At 43.8% G+C, this 12006-nt stretch overlaps 1 protein-coding gene across 1 annotated transcript in view; it reads left to right on the top strand.

Moving 5' to 3' along the window:
* LOC309966664 (uncharacterized protein) overlaps window positions 1-12006 on the top strand; it is a 66856-nt gene that overhangs the window by 30453 nt on the left and 24397 nt on the right. Inside the window, exons 8-9 of the mRNA XM_082846867.1 lie at window positions 10015-10157; window positions 10329-10780. Coding sequence (XP_082702993.1) covers window positions 10015-10157; window positions 10329-10780 — 595 coding nt within the window. The remainder of the gene's footprint in view (window positions 1-10014; window positions 10158-10328; window positions 10781-12006) is intronic.

Raw genomic sequence — 12006 nt, 5'->3', positions numbered from 1 at the left:
TAAAGAACAAACAAACAGAGATGAACAATACAATAACTGAAATGAAAACTACACTAGAAGGAATCAATAGCAGAATAACTGAGGCAGAAGAACGGATAAGTGACCTGGAAGACAGAATGGTGGAATTCACGGCTGCGGAACAGAATAAAGAAAAAAGAATGAAAAGAAATGAAGACAGCCTAGGAGATCTCTGGGACAACATTAAACGCAACAACAGTTGCATTATAGGGGTCCCAGAAGGAGAAGAGAGAGAGAAAGGACCTGAGAAAATATTTGAAGAGATTATAGTCGAAAACTTCCCTAACATGGGAAAGGAAATAGCCACTCAAGTCCACAAAGCTCAGAGGGTCCCATACAGGATAAACCCAAGGAGAAACACACCGAGACATGTAGTAATCAAATTGGCAAAACTTAAAGACAAAGAAAAACTTGAAAGCAGCAAGGGAAAAACGACAAATAACATACAAGGGAACTCCCATAAGGTTAACAGCTGATTTCTCATCAGAAACTCTACAAGCCAGAAGGGAGTGGCATGATATACTTAAAGTGATGAAAGGGAAGAACCTACAACCAAGATTACTCTACCCAGCAAGGATCTCATTCAGATTCGATGGAGAAATCAAAAGTTTTACAGACTAGCAAAAGCTAAGAGAATTCAGCACCACCAAACCAGGTCTACAACAAATGCTAAAGGAACTTCTCTAAGTGGGAAACACAAGAGAAGAAAAGGAGCTACAAAAACAAACCAAAAACAATTAAGAAAATGGTCATAGGAACATACATATCGATAATTACCTCAAACGTGAATGGATTAAATGCTCCAACCAAAAGACACAGGCTTGCTGAATGGATACAAAAACAAGACTCATATATATGAGTTGTCTACAAGAGACCCACTAGCGACACATACAGACTGAACGCGAGGGGATGGAAAAAGATATTCCACGCAAATGGAAATCAAAAGAAAGCTGGAGTACCAATACTCATATCAGATAAAACAGACTTTAAAATAAAGAATGTTACAAGAGACAAAGAAGGACACTACATAATGATCAAGGGATCAATCCAAGAAGATATAACAATTATAAATATATATGCACCCAACATAGGAGCACCTAAATACATAAGGCAACTGTGAACAGCTATAAAAGAGGAAATCGACAGTAACACAATAATAGTGGGGGACTTTAACACCTCACTTACACTAAAGGAAAAGCATCCAAACAGAAAATTAATAAGGAAACACAAGCTTTAAATGACACAATAGACCAGATAGATTTAATTGATATTTATAGGACATTCCATCCAAAAACAGCAGATTACACTTTCTTCTCAAGTGCGCACGGAACATTCTCCAGGAGAGATCATACCTTGAGTCACAAATCAAGCCTCAGTAAATTGAAGAAAACTGAAATCATATCTAGCATCTTTTCTGACCACAACGCTATGAGATTAGAAATCAATTACAGGGGAAAAAACGTAAAAAACACAAACACATGGAGGCTAAACAATACGTTACTAAGTAACCAAGAGATTACTGAAGAAATCAAAGAGGAAATCAAAAAATACCTAGAGACAAATGACAATGAAAACACAACAATCCAAAACCTACGGGATGAGGCAAAAACAGTTCTAAGAGAGAAGTTTATAGCTATACAAGCCTACCTCAAGAAACAAGAAAAATCTCAAATAAACAATCTAACTTTAAACCTAAAGAAGCTAGAGAAAGAAGAACAAACAAAACCCAAAGTTAGCAGAAGGAAAGAAATCATAAAGATCAGAGCAGAAATAAATGAAATAGAAACAAAGAAATCAATAGCAAGGCTCAGTAAAACTAAAAGCTGGTTCTTTGAGAAGATAAACAGAATTGATAAACCATTAGCCAGACTCATCAAAAAAAAGAGGGAGAAGACTCAAATCAATAAAATTAGAAATGAAAAAGAAGTTACAACAGACACCGCAGAAATACAAAGTATCCTAAGAGACTACTACAAGCAACTCTATGCCAATAAAATGGACAACCTGGAAGAAATGGACAAATTCTTAGAAAGGTATAACCTTCCAAGACTGAACCAGGAAAAAATAGAAAATATGAACAGACCAATCACAAGTAATGAAATTGAAACTGTGATTCAAATTCTTCCAACAAACAAAAGTCCAGGACCAGATGGCTTCACAGGTGAATTCTATCAAACACCCATCCATCTCAAACTCTTCCAAAAAACTGCATAGGAAGGAACACTCCCAAACTCATTCTATGAGGCCACCATCACCCTGATACCAAAACCAGACAAAGATACTACAAAAAAAATTACAGACCAATAACACTAATGAATATAGATGCAAAAATCCTCAGCAAAATACTAGCAAACAGAATCCAACAACACATTAAAAGGATCATACACCATGATCAAGTGGGATTTATCCTAGGAATGCAAGGATTCTTCAGTATATGCAAATCAATCAATGTGATACACCATATTAACAAATTGAAGAATAAAAACCATATGAACATCTCAATAGATGCAGAATTCAACACCCATTTATGATAAAAACTCTTCAGAAAGTGGGTATAGAGGGACACTACCTCAACATAATAAAGGCCATATAGGACAAACCCACAGCAAACATCATTCTCAATGGTGAAAAACTGAAAGCATTTCCTCTAAGATCAGGAACAAGACAAGGATGTCCACTCTCACCACTATTATTCAACACAGTTTTGGAAGTCCCAGCCATGGCAATCAGAGAAGAAAAAGAAATAAAAGGAATACAAATTGGACAAGAAGAAGTATAACTGTCATTGTTGGCAGATGACATGATACTATACATAGAGGATCCTAATGATGCCACCAGAAAACTACTAGAGCTAATCAATGAATTTGGTAAAGTAGCAGGATACAAAATTAATGCACAGAAATCTCTTGCATTCCTATACACTAATGATGAAAAATCTGAAAGAGAAATTAAGGAAACACTCCCATTTACCACTGCAACAAAAAGAATAAAATACCTAGGAATAAACCTACCGAGGGAGACAAAGGACCTGTATGTAGAAAACTATAAGACACTGATGAAAGAAATTGAAGATGATACCAACAGATGGAGAGATATACCGTGTTCTTGGATTGGAAGAATCAATATTGTGAAAATGACTATACTACCCAAAGCAATCTACAGATTCAATACAATCCCTATCAAATTACCAATGGCATTTTTTATGGAACTAGAACAAAAACTCTTAAATTTTTATGGAGACACAAAAGACCCCGAATAGCCAAAGCAGTCTTGAGGGAAAAAAACAGAGCTGGAGGAATCAGACTCCCTGGTTTCAGACTATACTACAAAGCTACAGTAATCAAGACAATATGGTACTGGCACAAAAAGAGAAATATAGATCAATGGAACAAGATAGAAAGCCCAGAGACAAACACCTGCACCTATGGTCAACTAATCTATGACAAAGGAGGCAAGAATATACAATGGAGAAAAGACAGTCTTTTCAATAAGTGGTGCTGGGAAAACTGGAGAGCTACATGTAAAAGAATGAAATTAGAACATTCCCTAACGCCATACACAAAAATAAACTCAAAATGGATTAGAGACCTAAATGTAAGACCGGACACTATAAAACTCTTAGAGGAAAACATAGGAAGAACACTCTTTGGCATAAATCACAGCAATATCTTTTTTGATCTACCTCCTAGAGTAATGGAAATAAAAACAAAAATAAATAAATGGGACCTAATGAAACTTAAAAGCTTTTGCACAGGGTTTCCCTAGTGGCACAGTGGTTGAGAGTCCGCCTGCCAATGCAGGGGACATGGGTTTGTGCCCTGGTCCGGGAAGATCCCACATGCCACAGAGTGGCTGGGCCCGTGAGCCATGGCCGCTGAGCCTGCGCTTCTGGAGCCTGTGCTCCGCAACCGCAGAGGCCACAACAGTGAGAGGCCCGCGTACCACACACAAAAAAAACAAAAACAAAAAAACAACTTTTGCACAGCAAAGGAAACCAGAAACAAGACGAAAAGACAACCCTCAGAATGGGAGAAAATATTTGCAAACGAATCAACAGACAAAGGATTAATCTCCAAAATATATAAACAGCTCATGCAGCTCAATATTAAAAAAACAAACAACCCAATCCAAAAATGGGTAGAAGACCTAAACACACATTTCTCCAAAGAAAACATACAGATGGCCAAGAGGCACGTGACAAGCTGCTCAGTATCACTAATTATTAGAGAAATGCAAATCAAAACTACAGTGAGGTATCACCTCACACCAGTTAGAATGGGCATCATCAGAAAACCTACAAACAACAAATGCTGGAGAGGGTGTGGAGAAAAGGGAATCCCCTTGCACTGTTGGTGGGAATGTAAATTGATACAGCCACTATGGAGAACAGTATGGAAGTTCCGCAAAAAACGAAAAACAGAATTACCATATGACCCAGCAATCCCACTCCTGGGCATATACCCAGAGAAAACTATAATTCAAAAAGACACATGCACCTCAATGTTCATTTCAGCACTGTTTACAATAGCCAGGTCATGGAAGCAACGTAAATGTCCATCGACAGACGAATGGATAAAGAAGATGTGGTACATATATAAAATGGAATATTACTCAGCCATAAAAGGAATGAAATTGGGTCATTTGTAGAGACGTGGATGGATCTAGAGACTGTCATACAGAGTAAAGTAAGTCAGAAAGAGAAAAACAAATATTGTATATTAACGCATATATGTGGAACCTAGAAAAATGGTACAGATGAACCAGTTTGCAGGGCAGAAATTGAGACACAGATGTAGAGATCAAACGTATGGACACCAACAGGGGAAAGCCGCGGGGTGTGGGGTGATGGTGTGATGAATTGGGCGATTGGGATTCACATGTATACACTGATGTGTATGAAATGGATGACTAATAGGAAACTGCTGTATAAATAAATTAAATTAATACAAAAAGAAAATCCAAAATTATTAATACTGGATTTCTCATCTTACATTCGTCTGAAAAGAATCATCATAGAGTAGTTAACCTAGGAGCCTCTTACTGGGATATTAGCTGATGAGTTGACTTCTGGGTCCCATCAAAATTCCAGATGGCTTATTTCCAGAAATTTATAAGCTCATTCTAAAATTCACATAGAAGTTCAAGGGATCCTGAGTAGCCCAAAACAATCTTGAAAGAAAAGAACAAAGCTGAAGGGCTCACACTTCCTGATTTTGAAACCTACTACAAAGTGACAGTAATCAAAACAGTGTGTACTGGTATAAAGATAGGATATAGATCAATGGAATAGAATTAAAATAAATTATCACATTTATGGTCAATTGATTTTTTTGACGAAAGTACCACGACAATTCAATGGGGGTAAATAAATGGTCTTCTTAACAAATGGTGCTGGGACAACTGGACTTCCACATACAAAGGTATGATGTTGGACCCCTGCCTCACAATTTATACAAAAATTAACTGAAAATGAGTCACAGACCTGAATGTAAGAGCCAAAACTATAAAACTCTCAGAAGAAAAATGGGCATAAGCCTCCATGTCCTTGGATGAGGCAATGGTTGTTTAGATATGACACCAGAAAAACAAACAACAAAAGAAAAAATAGGTAAACTGAATTTCCTCAAAATTAAAATATTTTGTGATTCAAAAGACCCTTTCAATAAAGTGAACATACAACCTACAGAATGGGAGAAAATATTTGTGAATATTATATTTGATGAGGTACCTGTATCTAGAATATATATAGTACTTTTACAACCCAATTTTAAAATGGACAATTTTTTAAAAGTGATTTAAAAATGAGCAAAGGATTTGAATACACATTTCTCCAAAGCAGATATACAAATGGCCAATAGCACAAGAAGAAATGCTCAGCATCACTGATCATTAGGGAAATGCAAATCAAAAGCACCATCAGATACTACCTCACACCTGTTAGAATGGCTACTATCGAAACAAAACAAAACAAACAGAAAATGGTAAGTGTTGGTGAAGATGTGGAGAAACTGGACCTGTTGAGCACTGTTGGTAGGAAAGTATAATGGTGCAGCTGCTGTGGAAAACATTATGATGGTTCCTCAAAACATTAAAAATAGAACCCATTATGATCCAGCAATTCAGCTTCTGAGTATACAGCCCTAAAGAATTGAAAGCAGGGTCTCAAAGAGATATTTGTGCAGCCATGGTCATAGCAGCATGACTCGCAATAGCCATAAGGTGGCAGCAACCCAAGTGTCCCTCCGCGGAGGAATGGATCAGCAAAGTATGATCTATACACACAATGGAATATTACTCACCTCTAAAGTGGAAGAAAACTGTGACACATGCTACAATACGGATGAATCTTGATGGCTGACATTATGCTAAGTAAAATAAACCAGTCACAAAAAGACAAGTAGTGTATGATTCTACTTATATAAGGTGCCTAGAATAGTCAGATTCATAGAGACAGAAAGAGGAATGGTAGTTGCCCAGAGCTGGAGCTGGGGAAATGGGGAGTAATTGTTTGATGGGTATGGAGTTTTAGTTCTGCAAGATCAAACGAGTTCTGGAGATTGGCTATACAACAATGTGAATGTCCATACTGACTCTGAAAGGTACACTTAAAAATGGTTAAAATTGTAAATTTTATGTTATGTGTATTTTACCACAATTTAAAAAAATTGTAATGGGCAAAGTTCTGAATAGACGTGGCTCCAAAGAAGACATACAAATGACCAATATGCACATAAAAAGATGCTCAACATCATTAACCATTAAGGAAATGTAAATCAAAACCACGGTGAGATGGGCTTCCCTGGTGGCGCAGTGGTTGAGAGTCTGCCTGCCGATGCAGGGGACACAGGTTCGTGCCCTGGTCCGGGAAGATCCCACATGCTGTGGAGCGGCTGGGCGCGTGAGCCATGGCCGCTGAGCCTGCGCGTCCGGAGCCTGTGCTCCGCAGCGGGAGGGGCCCTGGCAGTGAGAGGCCCGCGTACCGCAAAAAAATAAAATAAATAAAATAAAAAAAAACACCACGGTGAGATACCACTGCACACCCATAGATAGCTATAATAAGAAAGAATCAGTGTTGGTGAGGATGTGGAGAAATCGGAACCCTCTTACACGGCGGGTGGGAATGAGAAGTGGTGCAGCTTCTTTGGAAAAACAATTTAGCAGCTCCTTAGATATACATATAGCTGATTCACTTCGGTGTACAGCAGAAACTAACACAACATTGTAAAGCAATTATCCTCCAATAAAAATATATATTAAATAGTTGGCCCAGCAATTCTACTCTTAGAATTCCACTCAAGAGAAATGAAAATATCCATCCACACAAAAATCTGTACACAAATGTTCACAGCAGCATTTTTGATAATCGTCAAAGAGTGGGAAAAAATCCAAATGTCTATCAAGTGATGAACTGATAAATAAAATTGGGTCTATCCATACAATGAAGTAACAAGGAATGATATACTATTCATGCTACAACATGGATGAACCTTAAAAAACCTTATGTGAGTAAAAGAAGCCAGTAACAACTGACCACATATGATATGATTCTGTTTATTTGAAATGTCCAAAATAGGCAAATCTGTAGAGACAGAAAGTGGATTAGTGGTTACCTAGGGCTGAGTGGGAGTGGCTAGGGGCAAATGGGGAATGACTGCTACTAGGTACAGGGTTTCTTTTTGGAGTGATGAAAATATCCTAAATTGAGGTTATAGTGATGGTTGCATAACTCTATGAGCATAATAAACCACTGAATTGTACACTTTAAGTGGATGGATTTAATGCTATGTGAATTATGTCTCAGTAAAGATGCAACTTGTATTAAAAGCTAAAAGACTCAATTCTAGGTTAAAGATGTAACTGTGTAAAAGCTAAACTGTAAACATCCTAGAATAAAAAATTGAGGCATATCCTTAAGGCATTGGGTAGGGAAGAAAAGAAACAAAAAATAAAAGTTCAAACCCTAAAAATAAAAGTACTAAATTTGATTACATTTAAAAATAAATGTTTGTGCAACATATATTACCATGAAAAATGTTAAGACAAGAGACAGACTGGGAGAAGATATTTGCCATGTGCACAACCTACAATGAATTATGCAGATGGTAACATCTAGAAACATAAAATGTATGCTTACAACAGCACAAAGGATGGTGGATAAATTCCTGTGAGGTTAAAGCGCCACAGGTGGAGTGGTATAATTTACGTGAAGCAGGCTGTTGAAAATTAAAGATGTATATTGTAAAATGTAGAGCAACCATTAAAAATGATGTATAACTAATAAGTGAGTGATGAAAATAGAATTACTAAAAAAAAAAAATACTCAATCCAAAAGCAGGCCAAATAAAAAAGTGTCATTGAATGTCTGGAACACAGAAAACAACTACGGTAAGTAAGATGGGAGACTTAAATGCAATCCTATCAGCAATCACCTTAAGTGTCTGGTGATCGAATTAATGTCCGGAATATGATTTTAAACACCTATAAACCAATAAGAAAAAGGCTTCACAACAGAAGTACTGGCAAAGGATATGAAGAGAAAATTCACAGAGGAAGAAACCAAATCTCTCGTAAATATGAAAAGATGTTCAACTTCCTTAATAATCAGGAAGAAATAATATAATAATTATATAATAATCAAATATAAATAAAAAGTAAAATATACTGAACTGCCATTTCACACTCATCCTGCTGGCAAAGGTTTTAAGTCCATTATCAGTAAGTGTTGGCAAGGATGTGAAAACAGGACCTAGGCACTGCTGGTGGGAGTGCCACTGGGCCCCCTCTCTTTGGTGAGCACTTTGGGGAGCCCAGGGAAGATGAGAGCACTCCTGTTCCCAGTACTGAGCGTCTCTGTGTCTCGGTGTCCCTCTGAGAGCAGCTCTGCACGGTGGGCAAAGAGACATTTATGCAGATTCCCCTCTGGAGAATGGAAAGTAAACTGGAGTTTATTTATTCAATGAAATACTATACAGTGGTTAAAACGAATGAGCCAGATATGCTTGTTTAAACATGACTCTATCTCAAAAACATAATGATGTACGAAAAAAAAGCAAGTTCCAACAGGATATGGACTGAAGTACATCATTCACATAAAAATTTAAAATACCAAAACCAGTGGTATGCACTGTTTACTGACACGTGGTAGGAGAAGCACCGGGAAGGGAAGGGAAAGGATTGGGTGGCCCCGGCCTTCTCTCTACCCGTTACTTTCCATTTCTAAAGAGAGATCTGAGCCGACAGCAGACCAAGTCTTGCTCCTGTTGCCTCCCAGGGCAAGTGCCCTGGGCGGGACCACCACGCCCCCCCGGTGCCTTTAGGTGAACAAATATAGTCTACTTTTGTCTCTTCTTAAGTTAGTTCCAGTTGGGTTTTCATCCCTTGTAACCAGGAGGCCTGCTTATACTTTCTTTTTCAGGTCATTACCCGTTCATGCCACCTTGTACGTACTCCCTAAAAATGTGTATAAGTGAACCCGTCCAGGAAAGGGAGTCGCCAGCTCCAGGCTCTCCCATTCCTTTTGGGATCGCTCTGCTGGTTAGAAAGAGCATTCCTACAAGGGACCGAAGGAGCAACTTGGGGTAAACAAGTCACTCCCCCCCCACCCCGCCCCCGGCCTCAGTTTCCTCCCAGACGCCGGGTCTGCCCCCTCCAGCCCCAGCTCTCTCTCTGATTCTCGGCATTCTGTCCTTTCAGGTCGAAAACAACACTCGGGCGTTTCACAAAAGCACCCAACCCCCTTGCTCCCCTGGAACCCGGGCTGCACGGAGCCGGTCACATGAACTCCGGGCTTTCTTTAGTGTGACGGGTTTTTTAGATCCCTTTGTGAGCGCAGGTTTTGAAAGGGAACGACCCGGGTTCTGGGTTTGAGAGGAGCGGGAGGATCCGGCGGTTGGAAGGCTGTCGGAGCCAATCAAGCCGCCTCCAGACCCCAGCACGTCGCCTCGGCCGCGCGCTGTTATTTCTCCTCCATTCTCCTGCCTCCGGGTCTCGCCCTAGGGTGCCCGAGGAGGCGAGAACCCCAGGTGAGAGGCCGGGGGCCCCGGGGGGTGGGAGGCCCGAGCGGTTCGGCCCGGGCGGCACGACGGGCTGGCCCGGGGCTCAGGGCGTGTCCGTCGCCGCCTGGCTGCTCGCTCGACACTGTTCGCTCCTACCGGCTGTAGATGGAGCTGTCTGGGTTCCTGCAGCCTCCGACGAGCCTCGGAGTGTTTCTCTTTAAACGGCCTGAGAGGGACATGCCTCCCAGGATGCAGTTTGTATCAACATGGCAGCTGCTGTGCAGCTCCCCTGCTGAAGAGGCGCCGGGACGGCAGCGCAGCTCGCAGCCGGGGCCGGGGCCGGAGCCGGGGTCGCAGCCGCGGCCGCAGAGGGGCCGGTGCTGAGGGCCGGGGCCCAGCTCGCGGCCGGGGCGCAGCCCGCCGGGCCGCCCGCACCGCCGCGCGACCCGCTCCGACGCCGCCGCCGGGCTCGGCCGCTCCGTCCCCGCCCGCCCCGCGCAGGCCGGGCCCGACGGCCGCGAGAGCCCGGGCGGGGAAGGCCGGGCCGGGCCGGCGCCGCCTGCGGAGAGCCCAGGGGCCGGCCTGCGTGGGGCCGCGCGGCGGCGGCGGCGGCGGCGGCGACTCCGGCCCGGGCCGGACAGCACAGGGCCATGGCCGAGGCGGCCCCGGCTCCGGTGAGGGCGGCCCGCGCGCGCACGGACGCGCGGACTCGGGGCCCTGGGGACGGCCTGCGCGTCCCGGGCTCGGCGGCCCGGCCTGGGGTCTCGGTAAGGGACGGAAACGCCGCGACGTGGGGGCGGGGGAAGCGGAGGTCTCGCGCGCCCCTGCTAGGTGGGGGCGGGGGCTACGCGCGGGGAGCCGTCCGCCGTCCGGGCGCGGCTGAGGGGACGCTTGTGGCCTGGCACGCACGCGGGCCCGGAGGCGGGCACCCGGGCGGCGCGCCTCGTTCTCTGCGGAGCCGGCGCTGCGTCCGTCGGGGTTGCCGCCGCACGTTTTCCGCAGAGCTCGGCCCCGCCGAGACTCTCGCGGCCGGAGCGCGGCGCTGACGCGGCTCTCCCCATTTCGCAGAGCGGAGACACTGAGGCACGGACACCTGGCGGCGACCGGCCCTGCCTACCCCAAGGTCACGTAGCGAGTCAACCATGGCTCGGCGCCCGCGTCCGCAAAAATGCCTGCCTCCGGGCCGCGGGCCTGGACGGGGAGGGGGCGGCCCTGGCGGCGGCCTCCCCTGGGGTGGGGGCCGGGGCCGGCGCGCGGGCGACGCGGCCCGTCGGGGGGGAGGTGACGGCCGTTTGAGAGGCTGGGCAGCGCCCAGGCGAGCGTCCCCGGTGTGAGGAGCAGGTGACCCTCGGGCTCGGGCGCCTCGGCCTCCAGTCTCTGCGTCCGGGGGACCCGGTTGAATTCTGGGTGTCCAGAAGGATGGGGTCTGGGGAGCAAGCTACTAAGGGTTTGGGGGCTGGTTTGCCTCTTCAGTGGACCATTCTTAAAAATCAGTCTCAAAGTCTCCCCTCAGACCTGCTCTTTGAGATGCAGTAGCCGTGTTGTGAGGAGGATTGCTGCATGGGGGGCAGTGCCCTGAGCCTCAGTTTCCTGTTGTGTGCAGGAAGGGGTCGGGATATAGGGCTTTCTAAAGAGCCTCTCAGGTCTTACAAAAAATGATCATAATAATAAGAATGATAATGATAATATGAATAATAAAACTCTTGGGAAAATAAAATAAAATGATTTTTAAATGCTTAGATCTCCAGGACCCTTGAATGGTAGGTATATAATTCTGGGTGAACCACACTGGGTCATACAAGACAGTGGCACGGCTTTCTTTATAAGTCAGGTGTGATTATGTATTTTTCTGCCAATGAATGGATCCTGGAGACTCCATCCTCTTAGGATACATGGGGTAGGGAAGGTGGGTTAAATCCTGTGAAATGAGAACCAGAAGAATTCTCCCCCTGCCCCCAAGAGTTTGCGAATGCAGGCTTATTAATCTCACATT

The sequence above is a fragment of the Leucopleurus acutus genome, assembly GCF_964270905.1.
Source record: "Leucopleurus acutus genome assembly, chromosome: 9".
In the NCBI taxonomy this organism is placed as follows: domain Eukaryota; kingdom Metazoa; phylum Chordata; class Mammalia; order Artiodactyla; family Delphinidae; genus Leucopleurus; species Leucopleurus acutus.
This window is presented reverse-complemented; position numbering and strand designations above follow the sequence as displayed.